This window comes from Pelophylax lessonae, assembly GCF_965119305.1.
Source record: "Pelophylax lessonae genome assembly, chromosome: 1".
NCBI classification, from domain to species: Eukaryota; Metazoa; Chordata; class Amphibia; order Anura; family Ranidae; genus Pelophylax; species Pelophylax lessonae.
This window is the reverse complement of record NC_138768.1, coordinates 512,177,891-512,195,477: the sequence shown is the minus strand read 5'-3', so window position 1 is coordinate 512,195,477 and position 17,587 is coordinate 512,177,891. Positions and strand designations below refer to the sequence as shown.

At 46.5% G+C, this 17,587-nt stretch overlaps 1 protein-coding gene across 1 annotated transcript in view; it reads right to left on the bottom strand.

Annotated features, from left to right (window-relative positions):
* Positions 1–17,587, bottom strand: part of AP1M1 (adaptor related protein complex 1 subunit mu 1) — a 149,364-nt gene that overhangs the window by 108,238 nt on the left and 23,539 nt on the right. Inside the window, exons 3-4 of the mRNA XM_082243511.1 lie at positions 6,650–6,717; positions 4,845–4,975 (exon numbers count right to left, since the gene is read on the bottom strand). Of these exons, the coding sequence (XP_082099637.1) occupies positions 4,845–4,975; positions 6,650–6,717 (199 nt within the window). The remainder of the gene's footprint in view (positions 1–4,844; positions 4,976–6,649; positions 6,718–17,587) is intronic.

The window sequence follows — 17,587 nt, the reverse complement described above, 5'->3', positions numbered from 1 at the left end:
CCTCTCCCACGGCAAAGCGGAGAAAGCACTGGTGACTGGCACATATTGGAATGTAAAAGGTAGTCATTCTTGACGTCAATAGAAGCAAGGAAATCTCCCTGATGTAGGGATGCCAATACCGTGCGAATGGACTCCATTTTGAACTTCTGCACCCGCACAAAGCCATTCAGCTCCTTGAGGTCCCGGATTGGAGGCATTTTGCCTTCCTTCCTGAGAACTGTAAACAGGGTTGCGTAAAAACCCTGAAAACTTTCCAAAGTCGGAAGCGGGACAAACATCCCTTGAAGCAACAGGTCTTGTACCGCCCCAAACAGACCCTGAAAGTGGTCCAGGGACAGGCGCGAGTTGGAAGGAAAGAACCATTGCGGGGGACAAGAGTTCGCGAAACTCGATCTTGTAGCCAGACCGAATTACTTCATGGACCCACTTGTCTTATACCAGGGAAGTCCATGGGTCCAGGAACCAGCGAAGACGTCTCCCCACCCCCGATACAGGTGAGGGCGCACCTTCATGCTGAAGTAGCCTTGTCCGTGGGTCTGGAGATGCCTGCTCTCGGTTAGCCAGACCAGGTTTGTTTAGATCCTCCAGAGGAGGCCCTGAAAGGCTTCGAGTCCTTGTCAGTCGACCCTGAGGGACGAAAAAAAAAAAAAGAAAAAACACGTATGAGCCGAGAAGGAAGGCCCACATCTACGTCGAGGTTCCTTACCCTTAGTCGCCTGCGGAAGAAAGGTACTCTTCCCCCCATGAGACCTTTTATGATGTCATCCAGGGTAGCTCCAAACAGGCAATCTCTTTGAAAGAGAAGATCAGTCAAGACCTTTTTAGAAGTCTGGTCCGCATACCAGCATTTGAACCAAAAGACACGCCGAAGGACCACTGCCTAAACAAAGCCGAGCAACTAGGGGAGCTGCATCCAAAGAGATCACAGATAAAACTGCAGCCCCTACCAGCTGGTCCGCCAGCTCAGCAAAGGCAGGTGTGAGCGGTTCTCCCTCCAGGTCACGGTGTAAAAGCTTAGCCCACTCGGTCAGTTTGCGACACCAGGGCAATGGTGAATATCGGCCTCAGTGCCAAACCAGCCAGAGAGTACATATTGCGGGTCACAGCCTCTGCCTTCCTGTCAGCCGGATCCTTAAAGGCCGGGGACTCTTCAACCGGAATGGTTGCCTTGTTCAATCTGGAAACCGGTGGAACAGTCCACTTCTTAACAGGGACTTCTCATAGGGGTAAAGCCTAGTAAAGCGCTTAGGGACCCCAAGGGGATGCTTTGGTCGTCCCCCCTCTAGCAAAAATTTTGTCAGAATTGGCAGGGAAAGGAAACAAGTGCCAAAGGAAACCTGCACCTCTGTCGCAGCTGCATCCTCCATCCTCCATCTTCAAGGTCTCATGCACAGATACAATCAGTGCTTCCACCAGCGCCTTTTCGTGCATGGTTGCAGACATGGAGGAATCATCCGCACTATCAGAGGATTCCGGGCGCGTGGTTATAGACCCAGAAGGATGACCCACGTCTGTAGCAGCCGACTCTGATTCAGGATCTGATGAGACAGAGGAGGCAGGGGAAGGCGGGGGGGGGGGTGCTTTTTGCTAGCTCGTCGCCCGAAAGCCACCTCCACCCGGGACACCAAGGACTCCAGGACCGCCTTTAGTGCATCGATGGATGGTTGGGACCAGGAGGGCCCTGCAGCTTCAGAGAGGGGATCAGGTGGGGAGATGTGCTCCAAAGACTCCATTAGTCACCTGGGGAACCCCACAAAACAGGTGTAAACGCTGCAAGGGACACCCCCACCGTGCTGGCAGCACCACCCAGTTGCCAGGCATAGAGCACCAAGCGATCCTCAGCAGAGAGGGAGAGAACCCCACACGACTCAGTCACCACCCAGCAGAAACAGGCACCTGCAGCCACCAAGATAATCTGCACTGCAAGCACGGCGATCAGGATGCAAAAAGATCAAGGAGTCAGCACCAGGGGATGAGGATGGGCTCCCACTGCTGAAATCGCTGCCCACAGGGCTCCGTTGTCATGGCTGCCGCTATTTTCAATGGCAAACCACCACAAAATGGCCGCCAGACTACACAAACATGGCCTCCGTGCATAGAAACAAAAACAGGCTACAACAAAATGGAGGCAACACAAGGCTTCTAGGGACCCAGGAGGGAACCATAGGCTTCAGGGACAGAACCAGTCAGGACGGGGGGGCCCTGGCAGAAGCCCCCACCAGGTATAACCCCCCCCCCCTCGCACAGCTGATCGTCCGGTCGCCAGCGGTGCCCCCCCGCGCCATCGCCATTAAACCGCCCTGCCCACACCCCAGGAGGTGGACCAAACCACCCAAATAGTCCCAGCATGAATGGAGGGTAAGATGGGGGACGGATGAAAGGGGGGTGCCCGACAGGAAGTAGGGGAACTCAGGGGTCCGACTGTCCCAAGGAGGGGCCTACGTCCACCCCAAAACCCTCCACGGGAAGAGGGGAAACAGCTACTCACCATACCAGGAACCGAGTGGGCACCGCTCCAGACAAAACTCATCTTCATCTAAATGGTGGGCTGTCGGCCAGGAAGAACACTGCGACTCTGGCCGAGACCCGGTCCTATGCGACCTCACAAGGCGTTTCATTCGCAGGCCAGCCTGTCCATTGGGGCTATGTTGAGGCTGACCTAGCGCGAAGCTAAGATCTGCACACGCTCGCTGGCCAGACTGGGGTGACCCCTGGATCTAGTTTATTTAGCCCGTCGCCCAATCCAGCATTATATTTTCGATCTCACAGGAAAAATCCAGGGGAAAAAAAAATTTCAATCTAAAAAGAAAAAACATTTGCCAGGACCATAGATCCCAGCAAAGAACCAGGTCCTTACTCCTGACTAAGCAGAACAAAACTGAGTACCTATAGCAGAGAGAAGGAAGAATACCCCCTGGGACTGCCCATTTTTTCTGCCTAGTTTTCTACTCCTGTAGAGGGCAGTATAACCCAATGGTTGAGAAGATCAAGAGCTGTGTCCGTCAATGAACAAAAGAGAAAGTTAGCAGATCAGAGTAAATTCCCTGAAATTGTTCTGTTGCAGGAACTGAGGCAATGACACCCTGATCCCTAAGGCCTGTGAGGAATTACTTGGGATATACTTATCTGAGTGCTGAAACAGGAAGAATGGAGGTGAGAAACTTAGTAGAGGTGGGGGGGGGAGAGATTTGTGTCCAGAATCAAACATGCTGTGACTGCATGGCAGTAAGACAGTAAAGCAACTTGAAAACCTGGTTCGAGGTAAGGCCTCAGATGCTCACGAAATCTGGACAAAACTGGTAGTCGTATTGCTGGAGGAGACCAAAGTCCCTGTAGGTGGACAACAGGAACAGAGCAGAGAACAGAGCTTCATGGCTTCATGTGTCTCTTTGCAAGCAAGAGCAGCAACAGGAAAAGCATTTCTCTATGCTGTATGGCAGGAAAAGGTGTGGAGCATGCATGTAAGATCCGACTTTGCGAAATACACCAGTGCTCAGTTTCACAATGTTAAATTCTCTTCGTGTGGAAAATGGCAGGAAACAAGGAATGTTAAAGATATCCAGCAACCTACATAAATAGCTCCTGGTGCTCTGGCTGGCCTACTCACAAAGTAAAGCTTCAGAGACAGCAAAACGCTTAGGCAATGCCAGTGGCTCCAGAGGAGTCTAGAAAGCACCCAATACCCAAAGGTCACTCTTCCCGTCTTCTTCCACAACTTCCAGGTCAGAGGAGTTAGGATGTAGCACTCCAAAAATCAGGCTAAAGGCAGCTGGGCCAGATAGCTAAAACCTAAGAGGCAAGCTCTAGAAGCAATGTAGAACAGACTCCTGACTCAAAAAGAGTAAGAAAAATACAGTGCTAGCGAAGTAAGGTTAGTCTATCATACAGCAGAACTGAAAAGACATCCAATATGATTATTATTATTATACAGGATTTATATAGCGCCAACAGTTTGCGCAGCGCTTTATGGCACTTTAGGATGGTAGTGAGATAAGCCTGGGTTTTATCCCAGGCTGACCTACAGGTTTTTTTGGTCAGTATCCAATCCTCCTGTAGGCAGCATTATAACCCAAAGTTTAAAAACTTCCTATGTCCTTCAAAAGAAAAAAACATAATTTAAGGAATATTTAACCTCCATTTTGTTCTTTCAACTCCCATCTTGTTACTAAAACCCTAGACTCAGCTTAATTAAAAAGCCTATATAAGTAAATGTCCTTGAAAGTTTCCAGGACGTTACACTTTGTAGTCAAACTGACTCTTAGAGCAAGCCTGTTTGAAGTAATCAATTATCCCTCATCTTAAACCTTAGAACAAGTCTGATGTAATGCCAATTATAACTATGCCTTATTTTAATTTGCTCATATGCAAGTAGGTGACTTGAAGCACGTAATGGTAAACTGCTGAAACTATTATTCTTGTATCAAATTCTATGTATAATCTACTAAAAAGGGACTTCCCCTTTTTCTCTCTCTATAAAAAGTTCTTCATTGTTTGAATAAAGCGAGTATTCTGAGACATCGTACCTGCCGTCTCTGTGTCTCATTGAGTGCTCCCAGATATCTGAAGGAGCTTTGATGCCTAGGGTCATGCGAGTCTGAATAATTGCCAACAATCATTACCAAACAGGACGAATGAGACTTTCCCAAGACAGCAGGAGGACTTGGATAATGAGGCTTTGCAGAGCTATGAATGACAGCAAGGAGATCTCATCTCTAGAATCCCTAAGAAAATTAGCTAGCTGAAGAATCATAACTGAAATACCAGCCTTGAGTGGTTTTAACAATTATATATAAAAAAAAAAAAAAAAAAAGCCACACAAACACGGGGGTAGACTTAATACTTACTCCTGTAATATTTTGCTGTCTGTGGTTTGAGGATAGCCAAAATCCATTAACTCATCTAATAATTCATATATAATAACAAAATTATCACGTATACTTTCTTCTTCTAATTCTTTGAAATATTCAGAAAATACCTGAAAACACAAAACATATGCAAGAGAAACTATAAATGTGATTTGTACAATTGTTATGTACATCATAAATGCGATACGCATGTTTAATGTGATAATACTTTTGTTTTGTTTTTTTTCATAACGTGGCCCCGATCCTTCTCTTCTTGGGTCCCCCGCCGCATGCTCAATCCCGAGCCACCCTGCCTGCCTCCATAGACAGACAGTGGGATTCAGGCATGCCCCTGCTCCTACGTCACAGCAAAGCTTAAGAGAGCGGGAAAGCCGCTACAGACGGGCATAGTGCTGGATCAAATGAGGTGGAGGTGAGGTGACAATATTACTACCTAAACCTATTTTTACCTTAATGCAGGGAATGGTAAAAAATGTTTAGGCCTTAGAACCACTTTAACCTCCATTTCATACAAGTATTAGAGATTACGAATATAAGCCTTGCAGCAACTTAGTCCAATAACCACTTTGGTTCTAGAGCAAAATGTGCATTAACTTTTTTTTTTCCCCAAAAATATCATGCTATACTTACCTGCTCTGTGCAATGGTATTGCAGAGTGACCTCCGAACATTTTCTTTTGGGGTCCCCTGCCAGCCCTCCTCTGTGTCTGCCACCATAGCAAGCCACTTACTGTGGGGGCAGATGGGTGGGCTAGATTCCGAGCCAAGCTAGGTGCTTCTATTGACCCACACAGCACAGCTATGCCCCACTACCCAGTTTCCTCCTCACTGAATCGGATAGCAGCAGAAGCCAATGGCTCCTTCTGCTGCCTGTTAGTCTGTGTGTGAAGAGGGAAAGAGGAGAGAAGACTGCAGCTGGCGCACAGAGGTGGATCAATCTAGGTGTAAAGTTAGTGTTTAGAGGGGGAGGGAGCCACAGCAAGCTCTAAAACGTTTTGCATTCCCTGCATTAGGGTAATATGTTTTCCTTAGAACATATATTTTCTAAAAGCAGAGGCCTTGTAGAATAAAAATATAGTATCTGCAATTTGTTTATGTCATGTGATATTTGTGCAGCTGTACAACGCATATTTTTAGGATCAGTATAAAAAAAAAAAAAAAAAATTTAGTGCAAACACACACAATATATAACACTCAATTTTTCGGTAAAATATAAAAAGATGTGGTGTAATCATGGTTTACATACACCTTGCAAACACTGTTAGTACATTTACATTTGCAGGTGTGAGCAAGGCAACAGGGTTTTTTTAAAAACACATAATTTTAAATTTTCTGAACATTTATTTTTTTTATTATTATTTAACTTTACTGCCATCACAAGGGGTTAACAAACCCACATATGATAGCACTGGGCAGGTAACCGGTACACCGATACAGCCAGGGAATGACAACTCAAAAAACGGAAGTGAATAATTCAACATGGTTTCTGGCTTTATTCACTGCAGAGGAGATCAGGGAGCAAATGTTCCACAGGCTTTGCCTGCATTGTAAAAGTGATCAGGTGGCTATACAGCCACCAAATCATTTTTTCATTGCAGTTGGGAGCCAGCTGAGTAAAATGTGATTAACCCTTCACTCTTTGGACATACTACGAAGGTCCAAAGAGCTGAACTGGTTAATAAGGTGAGGCTACATTTTACTTGGAGATGGGCTTTAGGAGTGTATTTTATAATCTGGCTAAAGAGAATGAGAAAGCAATTTCTACATAGTAACCAAAAGACCCACCTGAACAACTTTGTAGAGGAAAGAGAATACTAGTGACACACAAGCATTCTTCTTGGATGTTGCAACCACTAGTGTACTGTTAAGGTAAATTCACTTTACAATTTTTAGTTTTATACTATTCCTTTACTTTATCCTAAGCATACAGGCAATATTTTTCAGATAATAAAAGATCAACAGGGAATATTAGAGCAAAATAATAATAATAAACAATAAGCCAAATGGACCCACTGCTGCTACAACTTGTGTATTCCTGCATCCTTCAATTGATAATGAAAATCAGTTTTTATAACAGATTTAATGTACATTCCAAAACCAAATGTTAAAGCTGAACTCCAGGCAGATATAAAATAAATAAATTGATTAATGCTTGTATTGATTACAGAGCTGTAAGTACCTGAATCCGACTTGGTATTGGCCTCTTGCAGTCTATTGTACAGACTGTACAGAAAAGCTTGGAGGGGGGGGGGAGCTGCAGGACAAATATGCTAATAGGAGATGAGAGCAGAGTGACAAAAACATGAGCTTATCTGTGTGCCCCTTCTTTTACCGTCCAGTCACCGGGTGGGAGGGAATAATTTAGTAAATGAAGCAGAACAGGTCCCCCCTTCCCTGCAAGAAAAATCTGTACTGTGTGGCAGCAGAGTGGTGTAAATCTCAAAACTCGACAGAAATGCAGTTTCTTTCACAGGCAAAAAAACAGTTCTCATATGCATATGCTGCACTCCATAGTCCATACTACATAAAACTAAATAGAATAAAATTCTTGCAATAAAGAACACTGAAGAGAAGCAGGAGTGCTTTAGGGCCCCTTTCACACGGGCTTTCTGATCAGGTCCACCAGTCAGTTTTTTTAAGCGGACCTGATCGGATGCTCCATGCACCCCTATGGAGCAGTGGATGTCAGCGGTGACATGTCTGCTGACACCCACTGCTATCCGATCCGTGAAATCCAGACGGATGGAAACCCTATTTTTCATCGTTCTGGAGGACTGGATCAAAACGAACAAGCGGTCAGTTTTCACCTGATCTCCCATAGAGAGGAGCAGGGATCTGACAGCTCAGTCTCTGCAAAGTAAGCGGAGACAGACATTCCATTTCCTGTTCAGCGGGGATCGGCGAATCGATCCCCCGCTGAGCAAAACTGAGTCAGTGTAAAGCCTGTGTGAAAGGACCCCAACAGTATTTTAATCAATGGCATTTGTCAGTGCATTTCACTGGGCAACAAATATAAAAGAAAAAAAGTTAAACCTGGGTGGATAAATGGGAATGTAAAAAGGCAGGTCAACGAGAAAAGCAGTCCTTTAACAAATAGAAGACCAAAGGGTCATCATTGGTATTCCAAAACTACAAAGAGTGCAATTGCAATCAGGCCAGCGAAAATAAAATTATGAAAACACACATTGCTAAGGAGAGTAAAAAAAATACCCAAAATGTTTTCAAATACTATATACTGTATAATTAGAGAAAAGGAAAGGTCAGAATATATTGGCCCCATAAAAGATGATCAGAAGTTGGTCACAAATGACAGGTCTTCTTCTCAGTTTATATGAATGAAAATGAGGGGTATGATAAAGAAGACGGGGCCCTCCTGAGCATGCCATTTATTACGATACTGCACTGAGTTACTTTGGCTGACATGGACCAGATTTTAAAAAAAATAAATAAACACCAAAAAAACGTAATGTGAATAAATCAAAGAACCAGATGGCTTACACGCGAGAATCAAAGAACTTAGCTATGTCATAGCCAGAACATTATCCCTAATTTTTAAGGACAGCTGACTGACTGGGATGGTACCAGTAGATTGGCAAATAGCAAAAGGGACAAGATACATTGGGTAAAATAATTATTGAACACGTCCATTTTTCTAGGTAAATATATTTCTGAAGGTGCTATTGACATTAAATTTTCACCTCGTCGGTAACAACCCATGTAATCCCTGACTAAGTTTACTGGCCACCTTTCTTTCAAACAGTTTCTCCCCAGCAAGGGTGCCAGATATGGGGTCAAAATGTATAAGCTCTGTGACAGAGCAACAGGCTCTACATGCTGTTTCCTGGTTTACGAGTGAAAACATAGCAGTGTGAAGCCCCCCCCAACTGCCCAGACTACATAGGAAGCAGCGGCAAGATTGTTTGGGATTTGGTGTCACCCTTATTTGGAAAGGGGTACAATTTATACGTGGACAATTTCTTCACAAGCGTGTCACTTTTTAGACACCTTTTTCAATTAGGAATTGGCGCATGTGGCAAGCCCCCAACGGCTTGTAAATGCCCCACTCAGTCCCCAAATGCCCCGCTTGTTTGCTTTGCATACATATCATTCTACTCTACTGTTTTACTGTACTGTTACTGTGTTCTATTGTTAACCATTGTTTACTTTGCAGGTACGCCATTCAGCTGCAGCACTGATTTGCTTACTTTGACAGCAACAGGGTTTGCTCTCACAATACGTAAAATCAGCAACTCCAGCGCTGTAGGAGATGGATTTCACCACCATGGTTAAAAAAAAGAGCACATATGGCAAAGCACAGGGGCTGGGGTGGACACCGGGGACTGCCCCTATGCTTCGCCATATGTTTTTTACTCTTTTTAGCACAGATTGCACTAGGCTAGGAGGCACTAAGTGCCCTCGTAGAATGCACCTTAACAGGGAAAGGAGGAGCCTAACCCTTATTGGAATAGGCCCGCAGCCCCGTCTGCCTTATCCATCAGGAAATGGTCACAGCAGATGCGGCCTGCCCCTTACGAGAACCACCTGTAAGGACAAATAAGGAATCTGATTTGCAAATCGACTCAAGTCACCACCAGGTACACCCTGATGGCTCAAACCACATCCAGGGAATGTAAAGCAATCTCTTTTGGATGTTTTTGCTTAGGACACAGAGAAGGAAACCATGTCCTCATTCAAATGGAGGCCCGAGGCGACCTTAGGAAGAAATGACTGACAGGGACAGAGAACTGGCAGGACAACACAGCCGTTCCCTGCGTGCCAAAGTAATAGCCACCAAGAAGGCCACCTTCTGTGATAGAGTCAGTAGAGGAATCTCATGAATATTTTCAAACGGTAGTTTTTGAAGAACTGACAGCACCAGATTAAGATCCCACAGAGGCACCGGGGACTTCAATGGAGGAGCCAAATGGCAAATCCCCTGCACGAAAGTGTGAATCAAAGAATTTGTGGCTAACGGGCATGGGAAAAAACCTTAGTTAAGACTTACCGGTGACGGTATTTCTAAGAGCCTTTTAGGACAGCACATGGCTCCACCCAATTTCCCAGGAAACACTACAGTCTTTAAATCCCTCCTCTTCCAGCATGCCTTTACACAACAGGTTATGAAGTCAAACTTTAGCAAAAAATCTTAGGGAGGGTAGTAGGCTGCTGTCCTGAAAGGCTCTTAGAAATACCGTCACCGGTAAGTCTAACTAAGGTTTTCTCAAATCGCCTTTCAGGGCAGCACCTGGAGAGGATAGCTGAAGTAACTTTCCCCCAAGGACGGGACCACTGCCTGCAGATTTGTTCAGACGAAGTACTGGCTCTTTCGGCCCAGGAAGCAGCCATTGACCTAGAAGAATGAGCTGCAATGGTGTTTCCCCCTGAGCTACGTAGGCTTCCTTGATTGCCCATTTAAGCCACCTTCCCAAAGTACCTTTGGAGGATTTTTCACCTCTAGGGGATCCCATGAAGATTATGAAGAGTGCATTTGATCTTCTGAACTCCTTGGTCACGGACAGATAATGAAACAGACACCTTCTTACATCTAAGAGTATGAAAGGAATTCTCCTCAGCGTTAGCTGGAGCCAAGGAAAAAGTAGGCAGTACTATCTCTTAAGTACAATGAAAAGATGTAGCCATCTTAGGAAGAAAAGCCAGATCAGTTCTGAGAATTAATTCATCTGGAAAAATAACTAAAAAAAGGATCTGCAATTTACAAGGCCTGAATCTCACTGACTCTATGAGCCGAAGTGATCGCCACAAGAAAAATCTTCTTAAAAACGAATCTCCTCAGAGATGCTTGCTTTAAAAGTTCAGAAGGAGCTTTGGTAAGTCCTTGTAACACCAAAGATAAATCCCATTTGGGAAAAATTCTAAAGGCTGTAGGCCTATTTCGAGCGAAGGTCTTGAAAAACCTAATAATTAAAGTTTCTTGCGACAGAGTCTTCTCAAAAAACACTGAAAGAGCCACCACTTGGGTTTTTAGGGTGCTGGCTGCCAGCCCCTTCTACATTCCTTCATGGAAATATTCCAAAACTGAAATTACATCTTTAACCTGAAGTTTCTTAAAAGAGCACCAAGAATTACATTTCTTCCAGACCTTCATATAGATAGCTCTGGTCACCTTTTTCCTACTGGAAAGGACAGTGGAAATAAGTTTCTCTGATAGGCCTCTAGCGCTTAAGAGGTCTACCTCAGAAACCAAGCTGTAAAGTGAAGACCATCAGACTCCGGATTGTTCAGGGTCCCCTGCATTAGAAGAACTTTTCTGCACGGAAGCTTCAAGGGGGGCTTTGTGGCTAGAAGTGGTGCAAACTAAGGCCTCTTCGGCCAAAAGGGAGTGATCAGGATTAAATCTGTGGATTCTTTCCTAAATTTCCTGAACACTAACGGTATCAGCTGAAGGGGGGGGGGGGTGCATAGCAGGAGTGTTAGTCCCAAGGATGACCTCCATGATCCTGAGGAAAACTTCCTGGTTTAGGCTCCATTCTGCTTCTATAATCTTCCTGCTTAGAAGATCTGCCAGGAGATTCTAGGAAGCCCTCAGGCGAATTGCTGTTCGAGAAGCCACATTTTTTTCTGCCCATGAAAGTAATTGTGTGGCAAGATCCAAGAGGCTCCTGCTCCTCCCTCCTCCCCATTTTTGATACATAGGCTACTGTCGTCATGTTGTCTGACAGGACCTGAACATGTTGACCTTTGACCACTTGAAGAAAGGACATAAGACCCAGAAAGATGGCTTTCAATTCTCGCCAGTTTGACGATTTCCTGGCTTCTGTCTTGGACCAAGTGCCTTGAACAGTATGGTCGTCTAAGTGGGCTCCCCAGCCCAATGCACTTGTATCCATGGTTAGTCTTTTGTTTAGCGGAAAAGACCACATTAGGCCCTTTGACAAATTGATCGGGTTTCGCCTCCACCAGAGAGCTCTTTTCACCTTTGTAGAAATCCTGATTGGTTTTTCTAGAGGCTGAAGATGTGACCATATTCGAAGAATGTCTATCTTGAGGGGGCGAGAGTATAACCTGGCCCATTGGACAGCTGAAATGGATGCAGTGGAGGAGGCCCAGCGTCTCCATGGCTATCCGAACCGTCACCCTAAAGTTGGTCTGAATCTGAGCCACTGCGGACTGAACTTTTACTACCTTCTTCTCAGGGAGGAAGACTCTTTGAAGTACCGAATGAATGGTGTATCCCAAAAACCTAATCTCTTGTGATGGAGTCAAGCTGGATTTTTCCAAATTAAAAGCCACCCCAAACTTGTGCGAGGAGATAATGTCTCCTGAAGATCCGCTAACATCATCTGGAGTCTGCGAAAAGCAGTAAGTTGTCCAGATAAGGGACAATGGAGATCCCCCTCAACCTCAGTGGCTCCAGAGCTTCTGCCATCACTTTGGTGAACACTCTGGGAAAGGACGCCAGCCCGAAGGGGAGAGCCCTGAATTGGAGATGCCAAGTTGACTCCCCCAGATTGACTGCTAGCCGGAGAAACTCCTGGCAAGACCTGGCTATCGGGATGTGTAAATAAGCATCCCTCAGATCTAGAGAAGTCATGAAGCATCCTGGGGATATAGTTTTGTTACTGAGTAGATAGTGTCCATCTGAAAATGTTTGTACCTTCTATACCTGTTTAAAACCTTTAGGTTTAGAATCAATCGATATTTGCCTGAGGGTTTCTTCACCAAGAAGACATGCGAATAGAAGCCCTGGCCTTCCTGTTTCTTGGGGACCTGGATGACGACTTTCTGTTGCATTAGCTCCTGTAACAGACATCCAATAAATCTTTCCTAGGTGTCCCAGCTTCCACATGAGTTGAGCTGTTCCAAGCAGCCTCCAAATTCCTGGCAACCACCGTGGATGCCATAGCCAGTTTAAGGCTGGACGCGGAGGAGTCCAAAAGCCTTCTTAAGGAGTGAATCTGCCCTTTTATCTATTGCATCCTTTAAAATGCCCATATCTTCGAATGCCAGATCAGTGCGGCGAGAAACTTGAGAAAAGGCTGCATTGACTCTAGGCCTTTTATTCCAAACCTGGGATTCCCCATCCTCAAAAGGGAACCACCTTCTAAGATTTAAAGAAGAAAGGGACTTTTTCAGGTTCCTACCATGCTCTTTTAATGGCTTCCGTCAGAACCTTATGCACTGGGAAAACCCTGTGCTTAGACTCATCCAATTCATGACACATCTTATGTACAGACAGCTGGATATTTTCTTCCTGGATTTCGAGAGTAGTGTAGATTGCTTTGAGCAAATCATCTACTTCCTCTAAAGACAGTTTATATCTGGAAGATCTACTAATATCCTCCTCATCCGAATCCCTGAGGGAAGGAAGTGTACTTGCTCCTTTCTTCCTTTGAGTCACTGGCCTCTGCCGACTTTGAGGTGGATGCCAAGGAGCAAGAAAAAGTACTCTGCTGGGAGTCGGTCTGGGTAGCTGGACCAATAGGGAACGGACCGAACTCAGAGTATCAGTTAACTCTTTCACAGAAGAAAATAAATCTTTGCATTGTTGTGCTGACTCCTCTTTAACCAGGTCTGCTATACAAGTTTTGCACAGAGGTTTTGGCCAAGTATCTTTTAAGGGATTCTTGCAAGAAGGACATTTCCTTGATACAGAGGGAGACCTGGATTTAGCAGTGGATTTAACCTGAATAAAAATCAAAAAGACCCGATTACCTACCAAACCAAAACCTGAAACACCAAAGTGCACAGACATAAAAGGCTACTCAGTGCAAACCAAGCCAGACACCAAAGACAAGACTCCCAGCTAAACACTGTAAAAGGTTGAGACCATTACACCCAGCACCAACAATGGCAGGCTCAAAAGGAGGTAAAGAACAAACCACATAAGGCCCAATAGTGAAGATTAAAAAGTACCCCTGTACCACTATTACCTGGGCCTGGCCGGTGATAGCGAGCGCAGGGAGCGCAGCGGAATAGGACAGAACGACTACTCTTTTGAAAAAGCCTCTCCGGTCTTCCCCACGCTCCGGGGACCAGATACGGAAGCACCGACACTTGACCTGCTGACGATCCCTGCGTTCCAGCCGCCGGAACCAATGCCAGAAGTACCGCCTACCGGACATGCGATCTCGCAAGCCGGGACCCAGGCCCGACATGCCGGGAAATTCTAAATTAAGAATTCCGGCCTGGGCATCCTACCAGCCCAAGATCTGCAGCTCCCGAGCACCCAGACGAGGCCTCTGCTCCCCTGAGCCAGAAGGATAAGCAATTCCGGAACACAACCTGGGAAACTGGTTGGAGCTGCGATTCAGAGAAATTGCAAAGGCTGAAATCTGGCCCTTGATGGTGCCCAGAGCCAAACGCTTATCTACACCACCTTGTAGAAACTCCAGCAGGCGTGATACCGAAAAGGAAAGGGGGGTAAAACGCAGAGACTCACACCAAGTAATGTACACCTTCCAAACCCGATGATAAATCTTTTGGGAAGAAGATTTTCTAGCTCTTAAAGTAGGAATCACCAAATCCGGCAATCTTCTATCCTTCAGTACCTGACTTTCAATAGCCAGGCCGTTAAAGCCAGTGACTGAAAAGCAGGATGGAAGATCGGTCCCTGAGACAAAAGATCTTCTCAGAGGGAACTGCCAAGGAGCATCGGCGACCAGTCTTACCAACCCTGCGTACCAGGACTGACGAGGCCAGTCCGGGGCCACCAAATTGACTGGAATCCCTTCTGTCTCGATTCTGCGCAGAAGTCTCGGCAGAAGCTGTAACGGAGAAAAGGCATATATTAGATGATACTGGCTGCAAGGGGCCACCAGAGTGTCTGCGGCATCTGCCAAAGGATCTCGAGATCTTGTGACAAACCTGGTTGAGGCAAGAAGCAAGTAGGTCCACATCGGGAGTCCCCCATCGGATACACAATTTTTGAAACACCTCTGGGTGAAGAAACCATTCGCCCGGACTCAGGGCCTGCCGACTAAGGTAGTCTGCCTGCCAATTTTCCACCCCTGGAATGTTCAATGCAGAGAGGGCTGGAACATATCGTTCCTCCCACCTTAGAATGCCGGTCACTACTTTGGCTGCAAGTGCACTCTTTGTGCCCCCTTGATTGACATATGCCACAGCCGTGGCGTTGTCTGATTGAATCCTTACCGGACACCCTTGTAGACGATCCGTCCACTGGGACAGAAAGTCTGATCGACCGAATTTCAAGGATGTTGATCTGTAGATTGGACTCGTTCCGAGTCCAAACACCCTGGGCCGAGTGCGTGCCCAAAATACCTCCCCACCCAGACAAGCTGGCGTCTGTGGAGATCCCCGTCCAGTGCAGGGAAAGAAAGGATTTTCCCTGTCAAAGCGCCGGGGAGCAGAGTCACCACAGCAAGGTGCTTCTCATACTCTGGTTCAACCGGAACAGATTGTCCAGGGACCAATGATTCTTGTCCCATTTGGCCAGAATCTCCCTTTGCAGAGGTCTGGTGTGAAACTGAGCAAACGGAGCCGCCTCGAAGGTGGAGACCATCAACCCCAGCACTTGCATACAAGTCCTGAGAGATGACGGCGGTTGGACAACAGGAGCTGAACTGCATGCTGCAACTTTTGCAGTTTTTTCCGGAAGAAACACTCGAGCGGAAGCTGAATCCAATGTCAGACCCAGGTAATCCAACCTGTTGTATGGGGTCAGAGCCGATTTTTGAAAATTCAGCATCCAGCCGAACTCTTGTAAGGTTCGCACAGTGATGTCCAAATTGTCCTGTAAGACAGAACGAGACTCTGTTCACAGAAGGGAGATCATCCAGGTACTCCAGTACCACAACCCTCCTCTGTCCGAGCAAAGCAAGCACCGGGGCCAACCTTTTTGTGAACACCCGAGGAGCTGAAGCGAGACCAAAGGGTAACTCCACTAATTGATAGTGCTCCTCGCTCACAGCGAAGCGTAAAAAACGCTGATGCCCGATATAAATTGGGATATGAAGGTAAGCGTCCTCGATATCGATAGAGGCTAAAAAATCCCATTGATGAAGGGAAGCCACTACGGTGCGAATAGAGTCCATTCTGAATTTCTGAACCTGCACAAAGCGGTTGAGGGCCATAAAGTTCAAGACTGTACCAGACCTTGCCCTCCTTTCTCGGAACAGTCAAAAGGTTTAAGTAAAACCCCTGAAAACGTTTCAACTCTGGAACTGGTACAATGACCTCTTGTGCGAGCAAATCTTGTACCGCTCCAATAAGGCCCTGCAACCGATCCGGGGACAGGTGCAGGTTGGAAGGAAAAAAACCTTGCCGGACCGATACTCGATCTTGCAACCTGACCCGATTAATTTGTGAACCCATTTGTCTTGAATAAAAGAGGTCCATGTAAAATTGCACAACAGCTGTACTGATAGTACTACAGGCCCCAGCACACTGCTATAGCAGGAGGAGAAAATCTCATACAACCCCAGGGACTCCCCACCACCGCTTGCAGGGAGAGAGAGAGGTGCCAAACTGCTTGCTCCACACTGTTCCGAAAGGAAGAGGAAATGGCAATGTCGCCGCCAGAGGCCCATCACCGAGCACCGCTCCAGTGGCTACAAGAAAAATGGCCAACGGGCTACACAAACATGGCCGCCAAGTTTCCATACAGTCAGCTATGGGAAAAATGGCGGCAGGAGCGTGGCTCACTGGAACCCAGGACCATTTCAGGTATTTTAAACAGCAAGGGGGGGCTTAGCTTGGGACCCCCCACCAGGGCATATATACAATGTACCACAAAAGGAGCTGCCACAGCTCCCCACACTACCAGCACAGCCACCCTGGGCATTTAGCACAGGTGACCCTCTGACGATGGGGTGCCAGTAGGGTCGGAAGGGCACAGGAGGGACCGACCAACCCAGGAGATGGGCCCGCATCCACCCAGAATTTCCAAGAGGGGGGGGGGCACTACCCACCAAACCTTCGGAACCGGGTGGGCACCACTCCAGGCAGATCACTTCCCCATTTCGGAATGGGGGGTGATGCGGGCCAGAGGTAGGCTGCGACTCAGGCCACGACCCAGTCGTGTGCGTCCTCGCGAGGTATTTCACTCGCTGGTCAGCCCACGTCCTGTGGGTCTATGTCGTGGCCGACCAAGCGCGGAGCTATGGTCTGCACATGCTTGCTGGCCAGACTGGGGGGACCGTAAGGATCTAGGATATCCAGTGCATCACCTAGTCCCGCAGTTGATTGTAGTTCTCACAGGAAAATACTTGATTGTAGAAGGAAAAAACTACAAAAAAGGAAAAAATGCTAGGTCCTTACTCCTGACTAGGCAGGAAAAAAAAAACGGAGATCCTATAGCAGGAAGTGGGAGTATACCCCCCTGCAACTCTCTGGGCATAGCCAAGCTTTGGTAACTCTTTTCTGCCTGGTGTCCTTCTCCTATGAAGAGCAGCATAACCCAACTGTCAATGAAGATATGAAGCTGTGTCCGTCAATGAACGAAAGAGAAAAAACAGTGCATGTATGCCCATCATTAGAAGTGTGTGGATGCAGGGCAGTAATCTAATTGTGAGCATACCACTGATCGATCGATGTGAATGGAGGAATCGGTTAGGTTCTCTTTTTTTCGTTCAGCCCACAGGCTGCATAAAAAAAAAAAAAAAACGTTACAATATATGCCCAACAAGGACCAGCAACATACTGATACCGGAATGATGCTTGCAGGTTTAGACATCTTGGTATTTTTTTCAGCCAACGGTTCGGATATCATGTAAAAGCAATCCTAGTGGCTAATTAGCATCT